The sequence below is a fragment of the Globicephala melas genome, chromosome 7 (assembly GCF_963455315.2).
Source record: "Globicephala melas chromosome 7, mGloMel1.2, whole genome shotgun sequence".
Classification (NCBI taxonomy): Eukaryota; Metazoa; Chordata; class Mammalia; order Artiodactyla; family Delphinidae; genus Globicephala; species Globicephala melas.
Window position 1 is genome coordinate 94,107,507 of NC_083320.1, and position 26,852 is coordinate 94,134,358.

Consider the following 26,852-nt stretch of genomic DNA (forward strand, 5'->3'; position numbering starts at 1 on the left):
AGGACCCTGTGACAGGCTCCATTTAACTTTGATCAAAGGCTTGCTTTATACACATCTAGTGTTTGGAGACTTGAGAGGTACTTTTTCCTTAGAAGTGATGTGGGCTGGTTCCCAGAACCCTAATGAGCTCATATTGTCAGCCAAATGACACTGCAGTTACTGAGCCTTGTAGTTCAGGGAGCAAGAGGTTTGTGGTCCAAGACCTTTAGGGACTAAAACAAAACATAGGCCAAGTTTGTCTTACGCATTTCCACGCCCTACCTTTTAATACCCACTCTTCTCCCCACAGGTGTTTTCCCATCATTCTGCCCCAAGCCTTAGGGCCCTGGAGTGTTACATGCTTCAGCATTTCCTACTACCTTCCCATCTAATGAATATACCCCTTCTTTCAGAGAATCCAAGCAGGACTAACTCATAGGAGAAAGCAATTGGAACTAATTCATACTAGCATGGAAATGACTGATGGCTTCAATCTCCCTGCATATATTTGCATCTCCTCCCCCCCCAAATAAGGTATCAGTCCTTCATTAATACAACCCTTATGCTTACTCTTGCCAGGCCCAAATTACAAATAGGTGAAATTCAAGTGAGATTAAAAATTTGAATGTGGAGGCCAACTATGGGTAGGAAGGACCCAGCCCTGTGTGCACATTTGAGGCCTGCCTTGGCTTCTGTAGGCTGTGCTGCTTTTCTTCTACCTTTGACACACAGCTTCCTGAAAGCTTCAGGAATTCTCAGCGCATCTCTGTGTCTTGCGCGTGTGCGTGCAGCTAGCACGGGGCGGAGGTAGTGGCACCTGTGTGCGGACCTTTCATTTATGAGCTGGGTCCTCATAGGTCATTATACCCCACTTCCTTTGAGGAGTGGGAAGTTTTCCATTCTTGGTATTAGCTCTATTTTTAGGAAGGAAAACTAGCAGGAAACAGAAGGTTGGATAGAAATGGGAAAGTTCTTCCCTTCTTGGACAGTCTTCCAATTTACTCCAGTGTTTAAAGTTTGAAGCATCTCGTGGGGAAGCACATACAGGATCAGATCTGCGGAAGAACTACCAATCCTGCTGATCAGAGGATTCACCTGCCACCTTGGCAGGGCAGTGCAGCCCACGTGAGCTGGCATCCCAGACTCCCTCCAAGGGGAGTGCTGGCCCACTCTGGGGTGAGGCACATGATTGGTCTGTGCGGTCAGCTCCAGTCATGTTGTTGGAAACAGCTGGCTTTGGTAGGGAAAATAAATGTCAGGTGTTGGAATTGAAAACCCAGATCCTTGTTGTTTCTCTTAGAAAATTAAATCTACTTCTAGAAGAAACCTCGTTTTTACCCCCAGTGGATAACCTCTCAAGATGGTTGCTGTCACAGTACCCAGCAAATGAACTGCTTATTTGAGTCAGTACTTAAATGTTACAGCTTCACTTCTCTTGAAAATCAACTGGCCAGGATGAAAGAAAGATTTCCATATCATTTGGGCAAAGGGAAGTAAATTATCGGGAGTCACTGGGACCTGCTTATTCTAGGTTGTGGCTTTAACTGGAGGTAAGGGTGATCACAGTTGAAAATTAGAATGGGGTGTTTTTCAGCAGGAAGGGAAGCAGACAAAGGGACAGTTTGAAATCACTTGTACCCAGGGCACAATTTGATAAGAGAGAAGGTCTTTCTTTTTTCTGTCCAAGTGCATTTTTAAAGGAAGGTCTGGGGAGATTTTTACAGTGAGGTGATGGAGATGGAGTTTATTACCTACCTTTTGCAAATTCATCTACCTTTTGCTTGTAAATAAGTCTACAGGTTTCAATGATTAAAAAATCTGTGGGGCCTTCCCTGGTGGTGCAGTGGTTGAGAATCCGCCTGCCAATGCAGGGGACACGGGTTCAAGCCCTGGTCCGGGAAGATCCCACGTGCCGCGGAGCAACTAAGCCCGTGCGCCACAACTACTGAGCCTGCGCTCTAGAGCCTGTGAGCCACAACTGCTGAGCCCTCGTGCCACAACTACTGAAGCCCGTACACCTAGAGCCCATGCTCCACAACAAGAGAAGCCACTGCAATGAGAAGCCTGTGCAGCACAATGAAGAGTAGCCCCCACTCACCACAACTAGAGAAAGCCCACGCGCAGCAAGGAAGACCCAACACAGCCAAAAATAAAATAAAAAAAAATAAATTTATTAAAAAAAAAATCTGTGTCTGTACACTGGACTCAGTAAGCAGGCTTCTCCACATTTCCTGTTTATTTAGGCCCTCTTCAGGGTGCTTAAATCTGGGTAGTTAATGGAATTGGGAAGTTTTAACAGGGTCCTTGTTATAATTTTTGAGCAGGATGCAGTTTTTGGCAACCAGAGGCTTAATGTGGTACCCAGTCAGTCTAACGGAAAGATGCCTTTTCCACAATGCTTAGGTGTGATTTGTTGCACACTGTGCCTTATTTTACAGGTGGGTGCTTAAGCTCTGACTACCAATTCCTTCATCATTTGGAGCTGTTGTGATGAGGCTGCTCCACCTCTGAAAGGTATATTATGGGTTGTTTGGCCAGAGATGTTGTCCTGTTTATGTAGAATGCCGGGCTGAGAGTTTGGTTCTTCATGCAGCTAAGAGATGCCGTATATGATCTCTTTACAAAGGAGAAGAAAAAATATAAATCAAGATCGTGCTGAAGATGTTTTAGTCTTCAACCCATGGCTGCTGAAGCTTGGGCATTGCCTCAGAGTCGTCCTGAATTTCTGTTACCATTGAGGACTCTCAATGTTGAAAGCATAGGAGACGAAATCAAACCTTTCTTACACGTGACCCACCTGGGGAGCGACCTCCAGTTTTAGCAGGTTTACCCCGCTGCAATAGTGTGAGAATTTTTTGACATTTGACTGATATACAGGAATAGATACTATAGAGCAGAAAGAGAGGGAAGAAAACGTGGCATCTCATTTAGGCCTGGTGGCTGTTGGTTGTGGTTAAAGAGGAATGGCCCTCCTTCTGTTAACTGTTGAGGGGAGGCGTGGGGGCATTTGTATTCCACAACCCCCAAACCCGGTCCGCCAGTTAGGGCCATGCTGATGGAGCAATGCAAATCAGTGCCACGCTGAGGAGCCCAAATGCCCAACCAGATGTGGGCTACCTGTGCTCTTTTTCTAATGAAAAAGTCTCGTTAGAAGGAGCAGCACCTATGTGAGCCAGTGAGCCACAGGGGCGGGGGGATGGCTGGGGTCATATGTCAGGTCAGGGGGTGGTAGGGTACTTGAGAAAGAAGACAGCTGCCATTACCCTTGGGAACACGAGTCAAATATTGCCAGAGCCCGAGATCTTTCAAGAGAGGCTAGAAAGCTTGATTTCCGTGCGACGCTCCTAAATGTTAAAACACCTCTTGGATCACTGAATCACTTTGCCATACACCTGAAACTAACACAGTGTTGTAAATCAACTATATTTCAATGGAAAAACCCCACATCTCGGCCGCGGGCTGTCAGTTTGCAATCCTTGGCTAAGAAAGAATAGCTCTAGTTGTGGGTTTCTTAATAAGGAAATGCCTAACTTCCTTTTCTCCTTGTTTTTGTCAGGCTTACTAGAAAGCAGCACTCGGCTAAAACCCCACGAAGCCCAGAACTACAGAAAGAAGGCGTTGTGGGTCTCCTGGTTCTCCATTATTGTCACACTGGCCCTGGCGGTGGCTGCCTTTAGTGAGTATCCAGCGTCTTGCTGAGCGATGTATGTGCCGGTGTTGCCTGTTTTATTCTCTGACTCCTATGGGATGTGCTTTTGCTTTTAGCCGACTGTCATTGATGAGTAAATTGTTTTCAATGGTTGCATAGTCAGGTTGCTTATAAATTAGCAAAATGGCTTCTCTCCTCTGCAGAGGCAAGAGGTGGTGAAGAAGAAGAAATAGAGAACGTGGCTGGGGGCTTTGGCTCTCATCAGTATGCGGGTTCGTGGTAGTAGATTCTGGCTGCCAGCTGAATAGTGAAAATATTCCCTTGGTGGATGCCTTCAGCCTGGGCTGGCGTGTGACAAATGTACGTCCTTGAGATTCGTATTTTGAGCCTCATGCCACCAGATGAGTGCAATCTCTCCCCCGATTATATCTGCGTAAGGTTTAGAATAAAATCATCCGTACGTTTTAATGAAAGGAGAATGGGAGGGTCCTCTCTCAAGTTTTCAGTGGCCACGGAAACAAAAATATTTATTATAATCAAGAGGAACGAAGACAACTGAACACTTTCTGCCCATGGATGATCCTGTTTCCGTGTTAGGAAGCCCCATGACATGCGTTTTCTCTGCTAACATTTGCAGCCTATAGAGATGTGTGTGTGGTGTTTATTCTTATTACATTGTGCGGTGATTCACAAGCTTAAGCAGTGACATTCAGCTTCAGCTCAACCTTGCTGGAAACCACAGTGTTTTTTATTTATTTTCTTTAATGTTAGGGAAAAGAATGTATTTTGTGCGTTTCGTGATTAATTTATGACTTTAACAGAAAGATCTATATTCTAAGTGATGAGTATCGTACGAGGTGTCTCATGTGACACCCCACAGAGTAGGAGAAGAAAGGGCTGTGTCCGCCAGAAGATGCTGCCCTGTGTGTGTTTGAAATTCCATTCTGCACAGTTAGAGCTGCTGCTGCAAGTTGGTGTTGGCTCCAAAGAGGGAATATTAGAATTTGACCAAGTGTTCCCTGCAAAACTCAGCATATATTCCTGGAAGCAATTTATATTGGAAACACTGTAGTACCATGTCTTGGCTTTTTGTTTTGTTTTTTAATTTTTTTTTCTGATTCCTGTTTTTTTTTTTTTAAAGGGAGGTTGCAATTTTAATTTATTTATTATTTATTTATGGCTGTGTTGGGTCTTCGTTTCTGTGCGTGGGCTTTCTCTAGTTGTGGCAAGCGGGGACCACTCTTCATCGCGGTGCGCGGGCCTCTCACTATCGTGGTCTCTCCCGTTGCGGAGCACAGGCTCCAGACGCGCAGGCTCAGTAATTGTGGCTCATGAGCCCAGTTGCTCCACGGCACGTGGGATCTTCCCAGACCAGGGCTCGAACTTGTGTCCCCCGCATTGGCAGGCAGATTCTCAACCACTGCACCACCAGGGAAGCCCTGTTTTTTGTTTTCTTAAAGCCACACGTTTAGCAGCCAAGAATAATGCATTTCAGGGTAGAAACATTTACCAGTGAGCCAGAAATCTGATCAAGAAGAATTCTGGGAAGGGTAAGCTGGGATGAAGTGAGAGAGTGGCATGGACATATATACACTACCAAACGTAAAACAGATAGCTAGTGGGAAGCAGCCGCATAGCACAGGGAAATCAGCTCGGTGCTTTGTGACCACCTAGAGGGGTGTGATAGGGAGGGAGGGAGATGCAAGAGGGAAGAGATGTGGGAACATATGTATATGTATGACTGATTCACTTTGTTATAAAGCAGAAACTAACACAACATTATAAAGCAATTACACTCCAATAAAGATGTTAAAAAAAAAAAGAGGAATTCTGATTCCTGAAAATAGCTCTTCCTCCTCCTTTTTTTTTTTTTTTTTAATGCTGAATCAAGAATAACGAGCCCAGTTGATGTCCCTGGAGCCCGACTGATGTCCCTGCAGCATAATTTGGTCGCGGTGGCTGGTGGTGGGGTCCGAATCTGACACCATAATTTACATATGGAAAGAAAGAGGAATGCCAGGAAGGGAGAGGTGATTTACAAACAGAATAATAGTTACTCCCATGCACGGCTGTGTGCCTGATAGAGATGTTAACAACTCTATAACGTGGGTGTTTGAATGAGGACCTGAATGTGAAGAAATGCTGAGCAAGTCTTTCCTTTGGGAGAAGAATCCTACATTTGATGTCTTTAATCTCAGAATAAGAACAAATTTGGAGGAAATTTTGGTTTCCCATATTATGCCTGATCAGTTGAGTTATCATAAAAACTTTGTTCCATTTCTTATAATAGGAAAAGACTATTGCATAATGCATATGGAATCCGAATATTGCTTTGTGAGAAGCGTTCTGTTTCTTTTCAGAACAGTCTTACCACTTTTTTATGGCAGGCAAACAATTTAACTCCTGTAAGTTCTTGCCTATAAAATGTTGGCATTGACATATACGTGATATGATCTTTGTTGCTTTCTATGGTACATTCAGTTTGTTCCCAAGTTGCTTTCAACTTGTTCTGGTCCAGTGAAACCAAAACATGTAGAGGATAAACTATATTTTTCCCGCTTTAACTACAGAGTAGCTTCAGTGTATGTGCACCTGTGTTTCGTATTTTAGACCCTTGAGGTGGCCTGTGGCTGTGTTGTTAGCGCTGCTGGTTTTACTCTTTAGTTTCCTAAGTTTATTTTGTAATATGAAATATTAAAAAAAATTTAAGGCATCGTTTACATGTTGACAGGCCTTCGCTCAATCCTTTTCATAGTTTTGAAGGGAGAGAAAATCAGTAGAGATTAAGCAATATAAACTGACTTTTGAAGTTGTGTAAATTAGTATTTCAAGGAAAATGGTACGTTTCAGAAAGTGCAGTAAAAGTGTTTTTTAAAAAGTGTCAGAAGGAGCCCCCAGTCTTATTCTCCAAGGAGGTGGTTGACAGAGAGATGGGATAAAATGGAATATGGTCTGGCTTAGCAAACCCCTGTTTTATCCTGTGAAATGGTCAGGTTGAACCAGTTAGCATTTTAAAGAGAATTGCTATAGAATGCAGTGCTTTGAGATGGCAGAGAAGTGTTTGGAGTGTGTGTCTGCGCACGCGTGCGTGCGTGCGTGCGTGCGTGTGTGTGTGTGTGTGTGTGTGTTGCCGGGGGTGATAATCATGGTGAAGAGTAGAAGACTGTGTTTATTGTCATGGCTTCTTGCCACTACTGGATGGTAAACTCTTTGGGGGCAGGATGAACATCTTTACATGGAATCAGTACTCAAGACTGTTGAATGAATGAACAGAGAGAAATCTTAAAAAGTGTTTTTTCAGTTAAGTGGAAGGAAAAGATTTCTTAGAAATAAATTTCATCTGAACATTTGTTTAGATACCAGGCTTAGGTCTCATTTATTTTACGAACAATTGAAATCTTGTCGAGACAGCTGGAAAATCCGACAGCCATTCTCTGGCGAAGGGCCTTGTCTTGGAGCTGTTTCTGCAGGTTCAGTTAGAAACCCATCTTTATCTCCCCACCTGCCATTTTCTCTTTACTCGTAGATGCTGATTTTTAGCTGAGCATCCTCTGGAGAAAGGCTGTTGTCTCTTTTGTGTTTGGAAATGAGGCTGCTGGATATATATGTTAGGGGGGCACTTTTTCTCAGGGCTGGGAAGATTTGTATTTTTACATAGTGTGTACATTGCAAATAAAGACTATTACCTTTTACTTCCTTTATGCTTCCAAGTAATCAGGTATGCCATGTTTTCCCAAATTAGTACTTTCCAAAAGACTATTAGATGAAACTAGCTTTGGTCAGCATTACTGAGTGATCTGTGACAAATCACTTACATATGTAACTACGGTTGACATTCGTATGTCTGGTGTAGTTTGAAAAATTAGGTGAATTTTCAGAGTTTGTGACTTGAAAGTATTTTGAGGGGAATATGTGCTTTGAAAGGGAAATGAACTATTTTTGATAATACTTGGTAATGTAGTGATTCTTTGGACCTGCTCAAATGCTGATATAAAACCAGATGGTAATACATCTTGAATATTTCAGAGAGAGCTCTAGCTTGGCTTTAAAATTACTTCTGTTTATAATCGGTAGGCAGCATGGAAAATGGCAATCCTGTTATGAACAAACCTTAAAAAAAATCTGTTTTAATAATGAGGCTAGAAAGAGAACAGAAGTTCTGTTTCAAAATTCAGAGTTTTGACATCATTGATGTCTTTGTTAGAATGATTTAGGAAAATACATTCTAACTCTTTCTGAGCTTTGAATGAGTGCAAGTTAATTTTTAGGCACTCAATACATGTTCTGTGAGAAATGAAGATATATTTGAAACATTCTCAGGGGAAAACTTTTCCTAAGATACACAGTTCTACTTAAAAAAAAAAAAGTACTCCAAACCAAGATCTTCTCAGAAAAAAGCTCACTCAAAAATTTTGTCAATCAGTAGATTTAAGAATTAGAAAATTTTCTGGGGCTTCCCTGGTGGCGCAGTGGTTGAGAGTCCGCCTGCCGATGCAGGGGACACGGGTTCGTGCCCCGGTCCGGGAAGATCCCACATGCTGCGGACCGGCTGGGCCCGTGAGCCGTGGCCTCTGAGCCTGCGCGTCCGGAGCCTGTGCTCCGCAACGGGAGAGGCCACAGCAGTGAGAGGCCCACGTACCGCAAAAAAAAAAAAAAAAAAATAAAGAATTAGAAAATTTTCTGAAAGGAGTGATTTTATATTTGGGAGTTTTAAAGTAATATATCTGGTTTTCATATAAACTGTTGACCCTTAAAAATGGTAGAATAAGTGTACTTATTCTTTTTATTTTTAATTTGTGAGTCCAAGAGTTGAAAGATAAGTGAAATGAAATGACAGATTCTTCTATAAACTCAGCAAAATATGTCTGGGAACTTTTTTAGGTATCTCTCAAGTGACACATTTGTGAGGTGGGAAAGAAGATAGAAGATCCTCCAGTGGCTTTCTGGTGCCCTAAGAGTAACGTCTAAATAGTTACAGTGGTGGGACTTCCCTGGCGGTCCAGTGGTTAAGACTCTGCTTCCAGTGCAGGAGGACAGTCGGGGAACTAAGATCCCGTATGACCTGCGGCGTGGCCAAAAAAAATTTTACAGTGGCCTAAAACGTGCGTCCTGGTCTGACCCTTGCCCCACTTTCTCAGACACCCCAACTTCTCCTCAGGATGCAAGTGGGCATCTTTCAGCAAAGCTCATCTTCCCATGGATCTCCAGGTGGCTGAATCCTCAGAGGGCCCTCCCCAGCCACCAGGACTCATCCCCCAGAGTAGTTTTACCCATCACACGGTGTATTTTCTTCATCCCAGTTTTCCCCTTTGTGTCCCCTATGCCATTGGATTATGACACCTGTGAGGGCCTCTCCTCTCCTGCCTGTGTCCTTAAGACTCAACCCCTGAACTGTTTCCCTGAACCAAAGACTTCAACAGTTGGTTTCTATTCTGTTCATAGAATGATCCTTCGTGTTGTTTGCTGTTCTTTTTTCTTCCTATCGATAAAAGAAGTATGTGCACATTATAAAAATTCATGAGGCCAAAGGTACACGGTGCCAGTCTCTTTTCCATCCTAAGCTCTCTCCCTGTTACTGCTCCTCCCGGACGATGTTTGTTGCCCGTGTCTTGTATTTTCTTCTAGACATTCTCTGGGCACGGGAAGCCCAGATGTGGTGCTGTGCACGCTTCCCGTTGGTACTTAGGTTAGATATGGCGTCTTATTCTTGCTGGTCTTCTAAAGAGCCCGGCCTCTTCCCAAGCTGCTGTTTCCCTAGTGTAGTGTGAAGTCGATTCGAGGTGGAGAGTTTTCCGGAACAACTTCCCAACCACGGCCTGCCTGGGCTGCTGAGCCGGGTGACACGGTGGGGGCAGGATGTGGGCAGGAAGCTTGTGAGCCACATCCTGGCCGTGCCGAGTGGGATAACTTGCCACCCGGGAACGTGCCGGGCGAATGATAACCGGGGATGCTGATTCTGAGAGGTGGAAACCGGGAGGGAGGAACAGGCTGAAACACAGTTTGGGCGCCTCATCCTGACAACACGCCCTGCCTCTGGGTTCCTCCTTCATATCCTCGAGGTCGTGTCCTCACAGGTTGCTGCCTGGTCCCCTCCCCCATACGCTGGCTCAGTGATGCCTCTCGGACACGGAGTAGTGTTTTCGTCCCACCCCTTTGCTTACCTAGAGGCTCCTCCTGATCTTGGCCCCGCCTTCCTGGCTGTGCTCGGCTCCTCCCATCTCCCGGCCATGCCAGCCCACAAGCACCCCCGTGTAGTTCCCTAAATGCTGCGTCCAGCCCTGCGCTCTCATACCCATGCACCTGCTCTGCCCTTGGCCTCAGATGCCCTTTGTTCCTGACCCCCCGCTTTGTTTTCTTGCTAAATTGTACTTATCCCCCAAAACTGAGATGAAAGATCCCCTCTTGCAGGAAGCATTCCCTGACCCTCCGGGCTGTCTGAAATGCCCCTTTTGCCCATAGCCGCGTGGGCACCCAGCAGTCAGGAACGTGACACACAATCATTGTCGCTCTGTGCACTGATACACCCTCCTCACAGGCAGGGCGCCGTCTTCTCCAGTCTGCTTTCTCAGCCCCTAACACAGTTGGCGCTCAGATATTGGTTGGACTGGAGTAGTTTTTGACATCTTCCTGCTGAGGCCACCGTGGCTGCAGCAGGTTGAGGATGTACATTTGCAGGTAAAGAGCTCCGAAAAAGGCACGGCAGCGTTTTCAAGTGAATGGAAACAAGGGGGAAAGCCGGCTTCAGCTTTGTGGGGAAGGGGGAAGGGGCTTGCAGGCCCCTTCCCTCCCCCTCCCCCTCCCCCTCATTCCACTCTCCCGCCCTCCCCTCTCCCTGTGCCTCCTCTTGGACCGAAGGGTCCAGGGTTCTTTTGACTGGACTCGCTTGTGGCTGTTAGGAGAGCGCCTAACCGTGAGCTGCTGTTTCCAGCCACAGTGGAGGAGGGGTCTTAGCAGCTGCTTGCTTGTTCGGCCTTCCTTCTCCCTGCATTCTGCACAGAGCCTTTAATTAAAAGTGTGGCCAGGGTGCATTTGCATGGGGATGTCTTTGTCACACAGCGGTGGCAATGACTCAGGGGAGCTGGGCAGTGAGCCCCGGCTGGACTCATCTCATTAGGCTCGCCGGGTCCTTGCCCCTCCTTGCTGGCGCCTGGGCTCTGCTAGGAAACGGGCCAGAGCCCTGTGGGAAATTCCTGAGGGCTTTTCCTATTGCCTGTCAGTCTCTTTCTAGGCATATTTGTTAGCTGGTTGGACAAGAAGGGGTTTTCTGGTCTGCTTGTACTCCAGGGCTGTGATTTGGTCCTCTGGGAATTGCGTCCTGAAGATGAATGTCTGGCAAACTTCTTGACAGGAGGTTATTTCCTCGTGTCCCATCCTGAGGGCTGAAGATGATGCCAGAGTTTGGGAGATAACCCTCCTTCCCCCAGTAAAGGGACCTGTTCCTCACTCTCTGCCAACTCTCCCATGCCTATCAGCTCATCCTTCCTTCCAGCTGGTGGATGTGTTCATCCAGTCCTTAGCGAATTTCTGTTGCCTGTCTGCTCTGCTAGGTACGACGGAGAACATTAGGAAGTGGGACATGGACCCAGAGACTGTCATACAGAGTGAAGTAAGTCAGAAAGATAAAAACAAATATATTAACACATATATGTGGAACCTAGAAAAATGGTACAGATGAACCGGTTTGCAAGGCAGAAATAGAGACACAGAGGTAGAGAACAAACGTATGGACACCAAGGGGGGAAGGCAGGGGGGAGGGTTGGGGATGGTGGGATGAACTGGGAGATTGGGATTGACATGTATACACTAATATGTATAAAACAGATAACTAATAAGAACCTGCTGTATAAAAAAAAATTACATTAAAAAAAAAAAGGAAGTGGGACAGTCTCTTGGTCCCCTTGAAGAGCTCCAGCCTAATGGGAAGGGGAACTCCGCAGATGTCAGAGCAAATAGTGGGGACTAGAGGACTTATACCTTCAATGAAAGGATAGACTAGAATAAACCCACTCACCAGCCTAGGAAGACAATAAGGAAGCTTATCTGACTCAGCTTAGCTTGCTGAGGGCTGGGGAGTGTTCCACTAGAATTCATAACCACAGGACTCACCTTGTGCAAGTTTATGTTTGGAATTTTCCTAGGTTGATTTCCTAAGAAATAGATCCTGAGACTCTGAGATTTACTGCAAGAGGTGTATTGGGAGTAGAGGCTGGGAGAGGCTCTAAGGAATAATACCTGAAAGGGAGCAAGGGAATCAAGATTGGGCAGAGGGAGAAGTTGAACTTTGACGCTGTTACCTCAGAGGCTTGTCCCACAGGGACTTAGAAGCTGGAATCGCCCTTCAGAATTTTCTAATTGAAGCAAGGTTGTCAGAGCAGTCATTGGTGTGAGCTGCCCCACGGAAAAGTGTAACCTTGGCAGAGGTAGCTTCCTTCAGTTGAGGCTGGTTCCAGGAGAGGGATGTAACTGTGAGCCGTCAGCAGCCCTCATTCCTGGTGGCTTGAGGAATGAATGCTCAGGTCCTGAGGGAGGATATACCATGGCATCCGCTTTAGGAGTTTATCCTGCCCGAGTAGCCTAGGAACCCTCAAGCTGAGATATTAACAGAGACGTGGCTCTAGGTCAGAAATATCCCTGGAGTGCCTGAAAGAAGCAAGTGTAGAACCTCAGGTAAGTCCCAGCAGCATTCCATGGCTGATGCCCCACCAAAGATGAGCTTATAATCCAAAAATAGGAAGCTCCTGAGAAAGGATCCACCATGACTAAGTCAGACAGCATGTGATTAGAACTCCCAATTCCAGAGGAGAGAATTACCTGACAAAATCTTTAAAATGCGTATATGTAATGAGTAGACAATCAAAAAGGAATCAAACACACGAAAGGAAAAGACACTGAAAAGACCCAATGGAAAATAACCAAAGAAATATATATTTTTGTTGTTTTTATGGAAGCCATAACGTGGATGTAGTTTTGAAAAATTTAAGAACTATAGCAGCCCCCACTCTCTCTCCTCTCTGTTTCCTCCTTGTCCCCATCCTGGCAATGACTTTGCCTCTCTAGTTAGTTGATCCTTGCATTTACTTATATCTGTATAAGTAACAGGCTTCTAATGCCAGCTCTTGAATTTTTGTCACTTAGGCATTATTTGTTGACTTCCCACCATGGAAGAAGATAATTTACCCTTTACCCTCCTCCTGGTCCTACACAAACATGCCGACTTCTCGAATTTCCATCCTTGCATAATAGTTATGCTTTGCATTATTATGACTACATAATTCTTGCTCACTGAGCTATAGGGTGAAGAACGATTACTTTTCTCCTGCACCGTTTTTCATTTTCTCTTGGTTTTAATATCTGTTTTGTTTAGTACCATGTTTACTTTTCTCTGCATCTATTTCTTATTAAACTCTAATTCAGCATTTTTATTCCAACCTCAACTTCTCTGTAATATTTTCAGATGCACTGATAATTCTGTCAGTTTCATCTTGAAGAAATCTCTCTTGGAGCTGTTTGACATCCTCTAATCTGTTTGGTTGCCCTTTTTATTAGGTGCCCAGCTGCATCCTAGGATCATCCTTCACAAGGGATTTGGGCATTCCCTGTATTTTTCTCCTCTGCTGAGTTCCCCGTTTCCTGGATACCACGTTCTCTCTTCTCTGATTGACACCCTTATCTTCTTTTAGCTCCTCTATCTAGGAAGGGGCGCAAGGGAAGGGAAGCTTTCAAGCCTGAAATGTCATTAATATATCCTGACACTTGACTGATGCCTTAATAGAAAATTCTCGGTAGGAAATAATGTTCCTTAAGAGTCTTGAAGTTCTTATTTGTAGGGTTACTATTTAAGTCCTAAACCTTTCTAAATCATAATCCTTTGTATGAGACTTGCTGCAGTAGGGTCTTTTTCATGAATGTATGCCCTTCCTTTCTATTTTTTTAAATTTTCCATTTATCTTTTTCTGTCTTTCTGCTCTACATTGTGGGAAATTTCCTCCATTTTATACTCCTACGTTTCTATTGAGCTTTTCATTCCTACTGTCAAGTTTATTTTTAATTGTCTGAGTGTGCCTTTTTTTTTTTTTTTTTTTTTTTTTTTTTTGCGGTACACGGGCCTCTCACTGTTGTGGCCTCTCCCATTGCGGAGCACAGGCTCCGGACGCGCAGGCTCAACGGCCATGGCTCGCGGGCCCAGCCACTCCGGGGCATGTGGGATCCTCCCGGACCGGGGCACGAACCTGTGTCCCCTGCATCGGCAGGCGGACTCTCAACCACTGCGCCACCAGGGAAGCCCTGAGTGTGCCTTTTAAATAATCATCCAACTCTTGTTTTGTTGATCTTTTCCATAGATCTTTTCTTATCTTTCTGAGCAAATATTAATGCTAGTTAAAAAAAATCTTTTTCTGGTTCTTGTATTGTCTTCCTCCAAGGTGCTTTTTTTTTCCTGCTTGCCTTGGGTTCATGGCTCATGTGAGGAATCCTGTGAATGGTGATCCTTGATAGTCTGTTCATATTAAGAGTGGGTGTTAAAAAAAAAAAAAGAGTGGGTGTTTATGCCTATGTTCATAGCAGCACTATTTACAATAGCCAAGACATGGAAACTACCTAAATGTCTATCAACAGATAAATGGATAAAGAAGATGTGGCATATATATACAATGGAATACTACTCAGCCATAAAACAGAAGGAAATAATGCCATTTGCAGCAACATGGATAGACCTAGAGATTAGCATAGTAAGTGAAGTAAGGCAAACAGAGAAAGACAAATACTGTAAATCACTCATATGTGGGATCTAAAATATGACACAGAGGAACTTACATACGAAACAGAAACAGACTCACAGATGTAGAAAACAGACTTGTGGTTGCCAAGGGGGAGGGAGTGTGGGGGAGGGATGGATTGGGAGTTTGGGATTAGCAGATACAAACTATTATATAGAGAATGGGTGAACAACAAGGGCCTACTGTATAGTACAGGGAATTATATTCAATATCCTGTGATAAACCATAATGGAAAAAAAAAGAGACAAATAAAGTGGGTGTTTAAAAGCTGACTAGAATACACCATTGTAAAGCAATTATACTCCAATAAAGATGTTAAAAAAAAAAAAATAATAAAAGCTGACTAGAGTTCTGAACATGTAGATGGACTTCCCTGTGGGTTAGACTGTTTTGTTGGGTGGATTCCGGTTTAATACTTCCTGATCTTTCCTCTTGGACTTCCCAGGTTGCCCAGAGAAGGGCTTTCTGATCTGCCTGGAGGGTAGACACCTGACTGCCTGAGTTTTGCGAGCTAAATTGAGGAGGAAGATTGAGATCTCAGCATTCTATTTGGAATTCTTAACTTGGTCTGCCGATTAAGAGCTCAGTTTGATTTTCCCACCTTTAGCTGAGTCTGGTGTTCCTCCAACAAGAGACTCTTGCACCTTCTTCAGAGAATAAACCTCTAGTGTCTGATAGGAGTTGGGGAGGGAATCAGGAGGAGTGGTTTTTAAATAGACTTTGAACCAGTCATTCTGTTTTCAGTCTTCTCTTTGTTACCCTGTGCCACCAATTGTTGTTTTTTCTTCTTCAGTGCCCTGAGTGTAAATTGGGTTGCCTTTTTGCTTTCACACAGCTGTCTTAGGAATTTGCTTTCTGGAGTCTGTTAAATCAATTACTGCTTGCCCATATGTTTTCTAGCATCTAAAAATACTTTTTGCTGCCTCTTTCATTTTCTTTTTCTAATGGGGTTGTCTTTTTTTTTTTTTTTTTTAAATATACCTCTACTTTTAGTGTAGTGAGTTTTTTAGAGGAAGCAAAAGTAAGTGTGAGGAACCATCCTGCCATATTTCCCGGGAAGTGTCAAATACAGCAGTTTATAGTGAAAAATGTACTAAGTGAATCAGAAACCAATGAGAAATAGTGAACCAAAACATAGTCTGAGGAACTTACCCAGAATGTAGCACAAAGTAATTCTTCTCTTTCATATTTTCTAAGAGACATGAAAGTTAGGAAAATTTCTAAAATAAATGAATAAGGGTTCCAAAAGTAGAAAAAAGAGGAAATAGAGAATAGTCAGTATTTTTAGAAGTGTCTGAGGCTGTTTTGGAATTGATGGAAGGAGTGGAGTACATACGTTTCAAACGATTACAGGGGAAAAATAATTAAAAACTTATTTAGTAGGCAGCAGGAGAAGTGAAAAAAAATGGAACAGAAAAAGCATAGAAAGGGCAAAAAGTAGAAACAAATCCAAACATTTGAGTAATTTTAAAAATATAAATGGATTAAATCCATTAGGTAAAAGTCAGATAGCTTGGATTTAAAAAATCTAGCTGTATACTGTTAGTAAGAGATAAACTTAAAACATAAGGACACAGAATGGCTTAAGTATAGGGATAGAAAATATGTCTGACAAATAGGAACAAAAGGTTTTTGTTGCTATATTAATCAGAGAAAATAGAGGCTTGAAGACAAAATGCATTATTAGGTATAAAGGGTGTTACTCTATAAACAAAGGTTCAGTTCACCCAGAAGACAAAACACTTGTGAATTTGTTATACCAAACAAAGCTCCAAAGCCCCTACCAAAATTGATGGAATTATAGGTAGAGATTGATAAATCATAATCATAATGGTAGACTTTATTGTAACTCCTATACTTGTTGACAAATGAAAAGACAAAAAACTAGTGAAGACATCGAATATTTGAATTATGGAATTAAGTGGTTTTCCAACATTTTTGAGTGCTATCTGTAGTAAAAAATGCACATGTCACCTAGTATATCTGAACTTATATTTTATATATACACTACATGTCATCATATCTAAGCATATTTAATTATAATACGCAGCATGGTTTTTTTTGTGCTACTAGGAAAATTAAAAAATGTTGTCATTGAACTATATCATACTGACCATGTGTGAATGACTTAATGTCACAGATTGTAAAATTAGAAAAAAAAAAGTACACTTGAACATTTCTCTTTCATTTGAAAAAAGTGCTGGTCACAACCTAATAAATTGATTTTGTGTGCCACCAGTGAGTTGTAACTTTCAGTTTAAAGAACACTGACCCAATGGGTCAATATAGAACCATGCGTCCAACAAGTCTGTTTAACGTTATGGAACATTTTAAAATGTGACCACTTCCATAGTCACAATGGAAGTCTCATCTAATTATTAAGAATCTATATTTTACAGTGTTCTCTATCCACAGTGCAATGAACGCTTGGAATCAAGTATAGTTAAAATAGTTCTGTATATCACGACATATGTGGGAAATTAACACCTTTCTGAGTATCTCAAGGGGGAGAGATCTTAAATATTGAAAAATATTTAGAACTTAAAGGAAATTAGACACTAAAAATTGATGAGCAAAAGTAAAACAAGAGACTAAGAAAGGGAAAAGCAGTAAATCCAAAATAGGTGGAAGGAAGAAAACAATACATTTAAGAGTACAAATTAATGAAAGAGAAAAAGATACAGTAGAATCGATAAAACTAAAAACTGTTTAAGACTGATAAAATAAGCTTAACTCTGGTAAGACTGATCATAACAGAAAAAGAATGAGTGAAAAGTTCTTAGAAGTTAAATGAAGAATAATAATTAGTAATAAAGAAAAATTTAGGTAACAAGACTATTATTTACAGTTTTATGCACATAAATTTGAAAGCTTAGGTGAAATGCATGCTTTCCTAGAGTCATAATCTGTCATGATTGACTCAAAGAAAAAAATGACCAAGTATGCCTGACTTCAATTAAACAAGTTAATCTAGGCCATTGGTTCTCATCCAGGTATGATTTTGCACCTAACTCTGCCCCCTCCATTGTCAAGGGACATTTGGCAACATCAGGAGACATATTTGGTTGTCACAACTGGGGTTAGGAGTGCTACTGGCATCTGGCTGGCAGAGGCCAGGGATGCTGTTAAACATCCCACAATGCATAGGACAGTCCCCCACCAGACAAAGAATTATCTGACCCAAAATATCAATAGTCCAAGGTTGAGAAACTCAGATCTAGGCCAACATGGTTTTACAGGTGTTTTTGTGAATATTCAAGGATTAGATAATCCCACTCTCATGTATTCTGTTTCACTGAAAAAGAAGGAAAGCTTCCCATATCATTAAAAAAAAATTATTTATTTATTTGGCTGCACCGCACAGCAGGTGGGATCTTAGTTTCCCAACCAGGGATTGAACCCGGGCCCCCTACATTGGAGTCTTAACCACTGCACCATCAGGGAAGTCCTCCCATATCATTTTGAGAGCAGTACTAGCTTGATAACAAAATCCAACGATGATAGAGAAGGATTTATAGATAAGTATCACGAATATAGATGTGAAAATCTTAAATAAGATATTAGCAAGCTGAATCTCTCTGTGTTTATATAACAAAACAGTAAATAACCGTCATTACCATATTGTGTTAATTTTGGAATGCAAGGATGGTGTAGTTAGAACAGTTATTACATAATTCACCATGTTTATAAATTAAGCGGAAAAGTCATAGCATCTCTCAGTAGATATTCAAAAAGCATTGGATAGAATTCAAGGCAAGATAAAAACTTATAGCAAAGAAGGGAATTGTTTTAGGCTGATAAAGGCTATCTAACTTAAAATGTCAACAATTATAAGTGATAAAGATTAGAAGCAGTTCCATAAAATCTAGAATGAAGATAAGAATGCTGCTATTATCCCTTCTCCTTAACATTATTCTTGATGTCCCAGCCAGTGCAATAAGGCAAGGAAAAGAAATAAAAGTACATATATTGACTGGAGAGGGGGAAAAAAAGAAACCAGCATTACTCATGGATAGTATAGTCTGCTGTACATAGAAAAGACAAGAGAGTCTCCAGACACTGTTAGAAGAAATGAGAAATTTCAGCAAAGTTGGTGTGGATGGATAGAAGTTTAATATACAAAAATCAGACAGCAACAGTCAGCTCTACCCACCACCAGTCCCTCCCATCAGGAAACTTGCACAGACCTCTTAGATAGCCTCATCCACCACAGGGTAGACAGCAGAAGGAAGAACTACAATCCTGTGGAACAAAGGCTGTGCAGCCTGTGGAACAAAAACCACATTCACAGTAAGATAGACAAGATGAAAAGGCAGAGGGCTATGTACCAGATGAAGGAACAAGGTAAAACCCAAGAAAAACAACTAAAAGAAGTGGAGATAGGAAACCTTCCAGAAAAAGAATTCAGAATAACGATAGTGAAGATGATCCAGGACCTTGGAAAAAGAATGCAAGCAAAGATCGAGAAGATGCAAGAAATGTTTAACAAAGACCTAGAAGAATTAAAGAACAAAGAAACAGATGAACAATACAATAACTGAAAACTACACTAGAAGGACTCAAGCAGAATAACTGAGGCAGAAAAACTGATAAGTGACCTGAAAGAAAGAATGGTGGAATTCACTGCTGCGGAATAGAATAAAGAAAAAAGAATGAAAAGAAATGAAGACAGCCTAAGAGACCTCTGGGACAACATTAAACGCAATAACATTCGCATTATAGGGGTCCCAGAAGAAGAAGAAGAAGAGAGAGAGGAAGGAACAGAAAATATTTGAAGAGATTATAGTTGAAAACTTCCCTAACATGGGACGGGAAGTAGCCACCCAAGTCCAGGCAGTGCAGCGACTCCCATACAGGATAAACCCAAGGAGAAACACACCGAGACACAGAGTAATTATTGAAAGCAGCAAGGGAAAAACAACAAATAACATACAAGGGAACTCCCATAAGGTTAACAGCTGATTTCTCAGCAGAAACTCTACAAGCCAAAAGCGAGTGGCATGATATACTTAAAGTGATGAAAGGGAAGAACCTACAACCAAGATGACTCTACCCGGCAAAGATCTCATTCAGATTGGATGGAGAAATCAAAAGCTTTACAGAGAAGCAAAAGCTAAGAGAATTCAGCACCACCAAACCAGCTCTACAACAAAGGCTAAAGGAACTTCTCTAAGTGGGAAACACAAGAGAAGAAAAGGACCTACAAAAACAAACGCAAAACAATTAAGAAAATGGTCATAGGGACATACGTATCAATAATTACTTTAAACGGGAATGGATTAAATGCTCCAACCAAAAGACACAGGCTTGCTGAATGGATACAAAAACAAGACCCATATATATGGTGTCTACAAGAGACCCATTTCAGACCGAGGGACACATACAGACTGAAAGTGAGGGGATAGAAAAAGATATTCCATGCAAATGGAAATCAAAAGAAAGCTGGAGTAGCAATACTCATATCAGATAAAATAGACTTTAAAACAAAGAATGTTACAAGAGACAAGGAAGGCCATTACATAATGATCAAGGCATCAATCCAAGAAGAAGATATAACAATTTTAAATATATACATGCCCCCAACATAGGAGCACCTCAATACATAAGGCAACTGCTAACAGCTATAAAAGAGGAAATCGACCGTAACACAGTAATAGTGGGGGACATTAACACCTCAGTTACATCATCCAAAATGAAAATAAATTAGGAAACAGAAGCTTTAAATGACACAATAGACCAGATAGATTTAATTGATATTTATAGGACATTCCATCCAAAAAAAGCAGATTACACTTTCTTCTCAAGTGTGCATGGAACATTCTCCAGGATAGATCACATCTTGGGTCACAAATCAAGCCTCAGTAAATTTAAGAAAATTGAAATCATATCAAACATCTTTTCTGACCACAATGCTATGAGATTAGAAATGAATTACTGGGAAAAAAACGTAAAGAACACAAACACATGGAGGCTAAACAATATGTTACTAAATAACCAAGAGAGCACTGAAGAAATCAAAGAAAAATCAAAAACTACCTAGAGGGGGCTTCCCTGGTGGCGCAGTGGTTGAGAGTCCGCCTGCCCATGCAGGGGACGTGGGTTTGTGCCCTGGTCCGGGAAGATCCCACATGCCGTGGAGCAGCTGGGCCCGTGAGCCATGGCCACTGAGCCTGTGCATCCGGAGCCTGTGCTCCATAACGGGAGGGACCACAACAGTGAGAGGCCCACGTACCGCAAAAAAACAAAACAAAAAACCCCCAACTACCTAGAGACAAATGACAAAACAGAACGATCCAAAACCTATGGGATGCAGCAAAAGCAGTTCTAAGAGGGAAGTTTATAGCTATACAAACCTACGTCACGACACAAGAAAAATCTCACATAAACAATCTAACCTTACATCTAAAGAAACTAGAGAAAGAAGAACAAATCCCAAAGTTAGCAGAAGGAAAGAAATCATAAAGATCAGAGCAGAAATAAATGAAATAGAAACAAATAAAACGATAGCAAAGATCAATAAAACTAAAAGCTTGTTCTTTGAGAAGATAAACAAAATTGATAAACCATTAGCCAGACTTATCAAGAAAAAGAGGGAGAGGACTCAAATCAATAAAACTAGAAATGAAAAAGGAGATGTTACAACAGACACCACAGAAATACAAAGCATCCTAAGAGACTACTACAAGCAACTCTATGCTAATAAAATAGACAATGTGGAAGAAATGGACAAATTCTTAGAAAGGTATCACCTTCCAAGACTGAACCAGGAAGAAATAGAAAATATGAACAGGCCAATCACAAATAATGAAATTGAAACTGTGATCAAAAATCTTCCAACAAACAAAAGTCCAGGACCAGATGGCTTCACAGGTGAATTCTATCAACCATTTAGAGAAGAGCTAACACCCATCCTTCTCAAACTCTTCCAAAAAATTGCAGAGGAAGGAACACTCCCAAACTCGTTCTATGAGGTCACCATCACCCTGATACCAAAAGCAGACAAAGATACTACAGAAAAAGAAAATTACAGACCAATATCACTGATGAATATAGACGTAAAAATTCTCAACAAAATACTAGCAAACAGAATCCAACAACACATTCAAAGGATCATACACCATGATCAAGTGGGATTTATGCCAGGGATGCAAGGATTCTTCAATATATGCAAATCAATCAGTGTGATACACTATATTAACAACCTGAAGAGTAAAAACTATAGGATCATCTCAATAGATGCAGAAAAAGCTTTTGACAAAATTCAACACCAATTTATGATAAAAACTCTCCAGAAAGTAGGCATAGAGGGAACCTACCTCAACATAATAATGGCCATATACAACAAACCCACAGCAAACATCATTCTCAATGGTGAAAAACTGAAAGCTTTTCCTCGAAGATCAGGGACAAGACAAGGATGTCCACTCTGATCACTGTTATTCAACATAGTTTTGGGAGTCCTAGCCACAGCAATCAGAGAAGAAAAAGAAATAAAATGAATACAAATTGGAAAAGAAGAAGTAAAACTGTCACTCTTTGCAGATGACATGATAGTACACATAGAGAATCCTAAAGATCCCACCAGAAAACTACTAGAGTTGATCAATAAATTTGGTAAAGTTGCAGGATACAAAATTAATGCACAGAAATCTCTTGCATTCCTATACATTAATGATGGAAATCTGAAAGAGAAATTAAGAAAACACTCCCATTTACCATTGCTACAAAAAGTATAAAATACCTAGGAATAAACCTACCTAGGGAGAGAAAAGAACTGTATGCAGCAAACTATAAGACACTGACGAAAGAAATTAAAGATGACACTAACAGATGGAGAGATATACCATGTTTTTAGACTGGAAGTATCAATATTGTGAAAATGACTATACTACCCAAAGTAATCGACAGATTCAGTGCAATCCCTATGTGGTACATATATACAATGGAATATTACTGAGCCATAAAAAGGAACGAAATTGGGTCATTTTTTGACTTGGATGGTCTGTAGCCTGTCATACAGAGTTAAGTAAGTCAGAAAGAGAAAAACAAATATCGTATATTAAGGCATATATGCGGAACCTAGAAAAATGGTACAGATGAACCGCTTTGCAGGGCAGAAATTGAGACACAGATGTAGAGAACAAACGTATGGACACCAAGGGGGAAAAGGGGAGGGGTGGTGGTGGTGGTGGTGGTGTGAAGAACTGGGCATTTAAGATTGATATGTGTGCAGTGATGTGTATAAAATTGATAACTAGTAAGAATCTGCTGTATAAAAAAAAATAAAATAATATTCAAAAATTCAAAAAATAATCAGTTGTGTTCCTATACAATGGCAAACCAGAAGTAGAATTTTTAATTTTCAAAACAATACCATGTCTTATAGTAACAAACCAAAAGGAATAAATCTACGTACAATTCCTTAATGCCGAAAGTTAGAAAATATTAAAACTCATGAAATAAAATAAAATAGAATAATGCGAAAAATCGTGTTTTCATGATTGGGAAGACAATGTAATAAAGATATTAATTTTCCTTAGATTAACCTGAATACGTGCAATTTCATTAAGAATTCCAATAGTTTTTTTTTTTTTTCCAGTAAAGTTGGTAAGCTCTAAAATTTATATGGAGGAATAAAATGCTAAGAATATTTAGGGTGATTTTGAAGAACGAGGTGCATGCACTTGTCTAAACCTTAAAAACTAGAGCAGTTAAGGACTTCCCTGGTGGTCCAGTAGTTAAGACCGTGCTTCCACTTCAGGGGGTCACGTTCAGTCCTTCGTCAGGTAACTAAGATCCCACGTGCTGCGCAGCATGGCCACAAAATAACAACAAAAAAAACTAGAGCAGTTGAGATTGTGTTTTTAGGGACAAACAGACCAAGGAAGTGGAATAGGGAGTTCAGAATTAGCACCACACGTATATGGAAATTTTTTTTTTTTTTTTTTTTTTGTGGTACGCGGGCCTCTCACTGCTGTGGCCTCTTCCATTGCAGAGCACAGGCTCCAGACGCGCAGGCTTAGCGGCCATGGCTCATGGGCCCAGCTGCTCCACGGCATGTGGGATCTTCCTGGACTGGGACACGAACCCGTGTCCCCTGCACTGGCAGGCGGACTCTCAACCACTGGGCCACCAGGGAAGCCCCGTATATGGAAATTTGATATGCGAGAGAGGTAGCGTCACAAGTTGGGGAGGGAAATAACCGTACTGAAACAATTGGCTGTCTGCACAGAAAAAATGAAAATAAATTTCTACCTGCTACCATACACAAATGTAAATTTCAAGTGAGTTAAGACATTAAACCTGAAAAGCAGGAATTTAAAAATTTTAAATTAAAATATGAGAATATGCATATGACGTGGCAGTAAAGAATGTAAATTTAAGACAAAGTACAAACATCAATAAATTTAACCACAGGAATGAAAAGCATGAATAAATTTAACATTAGTAAAATAAACATCAATAAATTTACCTACAAGCAGACTAAACTATTTGTGCATAAGAAAGAACTATGTAAAACAGAAGATGAGCCTATGACTGGGAGAAGATATTTACAAAGCATGCAACTTTTATGTGTGTTTAAGAGATACACAGACTGTTCATAGCACTTTTGTTTCTAATGACAAAAAACTGGGAGGGAGACAGATGTCCATTAACAGGAGATTTGATAAATTGCAGTGTCTTAATACTGTGTATCTCTATATATAGCATCAGTTTGCAGCTTTATGAGATCCAGTGTACCCTTTTTATAACAAATACTTCATCATACCTATTTCACTATCTTAAAGTTTCATCTATACATAACATTTACAAAAATAGTATTATATCCTATATGTAATATACTGGAGAAATAAAAGGAAGGTAATTTTGAAGAAAATAGTGTATATGTGAACATATAAATGCTTGGTGTGATGATATTATTAGATACAACTAAGCAGTTAGTTTATTACACCTGCAAATAAGGAGGAAGTTGGTATATAAGAGAAATAAGATCCCATTGTTGACATTTTCCTTTGTAGGACATTTTGAAACAAGGACTAAAGAGGTATATTGGTGTGCACATGCAGAGTCATCATGAACGTGACAGCTACAAGAACAGATTGATACAATGAGTTATTGAAAAAATGACTTAGTCATTGATATAATGACTTATTGAAAAAATAGATTGTAAAAATGACTTACAGTCTTGTCAAACTATGTCTTGGTGATTGCTATTCTGGGTCAACTTTTCCCAGGTAGAAGGTGTAGCTTGATGTCTTTCTATTTCAGAAACGTTTCTTGAATTATAGTTTTTAGTATTCTGTTCTATTTCGTTTTATACCTTAGGAACTTCAGGTGTAGGTGTGTTGGATCTTCTTTTTTTTTTAATTTTTGAAATTTATTTACTTTTTTATATAGTAGGTTCTTATTAGTCATCAATTTTATACACATCAGTGTATCTATGTCAATACCAATGGCCCAATTCATCACACCACCATCGCCCCCCACACCCGTGGCTTTCCCCCCTTGATGTCCATACGTTTGTTCTCTACATCTGTGTCTCAAGTTCTGCCCTGCAAACCGGTTCATCTGTACCATTTTTCTAGGTTCCACATATATGCATTAATATACGATATTTGTTTTTCTCTTTCTGACTTACTTCACTCTGTATGACAGTCTCTAGATCCATCCGCGTCTCAAATGACCCAATTTCATTCCTTTTTATGGCTGAGTAATATTCCATTGTATATATAAGTACCACATCTTCTTTATGCATTCGTCTGTCGATGGGCATTTAGGTTGCTTCCACGACCTGGCTATTGGGGTGCATGTGTCTTTTTGAATTATGGTTTACTCTGGGTATATGCCTAGTAGTGGGATTGCTGGATGATATGGTAATTCTATTTTTAGTTCTTTAAGGAACCTCCATATTGTTCTCCATAGTGGCTGTATCAATTTACATTCCCACCAACAGGGCAAGAGGGTTCCCTTTTCTCCACACCCTCTCCATCATTTGTTGTTTGTAGATTTTCTGATGATGCCTATTCTAACTGGTGTGAGGTGATACCTCATTGTAGTTTTGATTTGCATTTCTCTAATTAGTGATGTTGAGCAGCTTTTCATGTGCTCCTTGGCCATCTGTATGTCTTTTTTGGAGAAATGTCTATTTAGGTCTTCTGCCCATTTTTGGATTGGGTTGTTTGTTTCTTTAGTATTGAGCTGCATGAGCTGTTTATATATTTTGGATATTAATCCTTTGTCTGTTGATTCATTTGCAAATATTTTCTCCCATTCTGAGGGTTGTCTTTTCGTCTTGTTTATGGTTTCCTTTGCTATGCAAAAGCTTTGCAGTTTCATTAGGTCCCTTTGTTTATTTTTGTTTGTATTTCCATTACTGTAGGAGGTGGATCAAAAAAGATCTTACTGTGATTTATGTCAAGGAGTGTTCTTCCTATGTTTTCCTCTAAGAGTTTTATAGTGTCGAGGCTTACATTTAGGTCTCTAATCCTTTTTGAGTTTATTTTTGTGTTTGGTGTTAGGGAGTGTTCTAATTTCATTCTTTTACATGTAGCTGTCCAGTTTTCCCAGCACCACTTATTGAAGAGACTCTCTTTTCTCCATTGTATATCCTTGCCTTCTTTGTCATAGATTAGTTGACTATAGGTGCCTGTGTTTATCTCTGGGCTTTGTATATTGTTCCATTGATCTATGTTTCTGTTTTCGTGCCAGTACGATATTGTCTTGATTACTGTAGCTTTGTAGTATAGTCTGAAGTCATGGAGTCTGATTCCTCCAGCTCCGTTTTTTTCCCTCAAGACTGCTTTGGCTATTCGGGGTGTTTTGTGTCTCCATACAAATTTTAAGATTTTTGTTCTAGTTCTGTAAAAAGTGACATTGGTAATTTGATAGGGATTGCATTGAATCTGTAGATTGCTTTGGGTAGTATAGTCATTTTCACAATATTGATTCTTCCAATCCAATAACATGGTATAATCTCTCCATCTCTTGGTGTCATCTTTAATTTCTTTCGTCAGTGTCTTATAGTTTGCTGCATACAGTTCTTTTCTCTCCCTAGGTAGGTTTATTCCTAGGTATTTTGTACTTTTTTTGCAGTGGTGAATGGGAATGTTTCCTTAATTTCTCTTTCAGATTTTTCATCATTACTGTATAGGTATGCAAGCAATTTCTGTGCATTAATTTTGTATCCTGCAACTTTTCCAAATTCATTGCTTAGCTCTAGTAGTTTTCTGGTGGTATCTTTAGGATTCTTTATGTATAATATCATGTCATCTGCAAAGAGTGACAGTTTTACTTCTTCTTTTCCAATTTGTATTCATTTTATTTCTTTTTCTTTTCTGATTGCCATGGCTAGGACTTCCAAAAGTATGTTGAATAATAGTGGTGAGAGTGGACATCCTTGTCTTATTCCTGATCTTAGAGGAAATGCTATCAATTTTTCACTACTGAGA

General features: G+C 40.7%; 1 protein-coding gene across 1 annotated transcript in view; it reads left to right on the forward strand.

Annotated features, from left to right (window-relative positions):
- Positions 1 to 26,852, forward strand: part of TMEM163 (transmembrane protein 163) — a 252,979-nt gene that overhangs the window by 2,652 nt on the left and 223,475 nt on the right. The window contains exon 2 of the mRNA XM_030850102.2: positions 3,536 to 3,655. Coding sequence (XP_030705962.1) covers positions 3,536 to 3,655 — 120 coding nt within the window. The remainder of the gene's footprint in view (positions 1 to 3,535; positions 3,656 to 26,852) is intronic.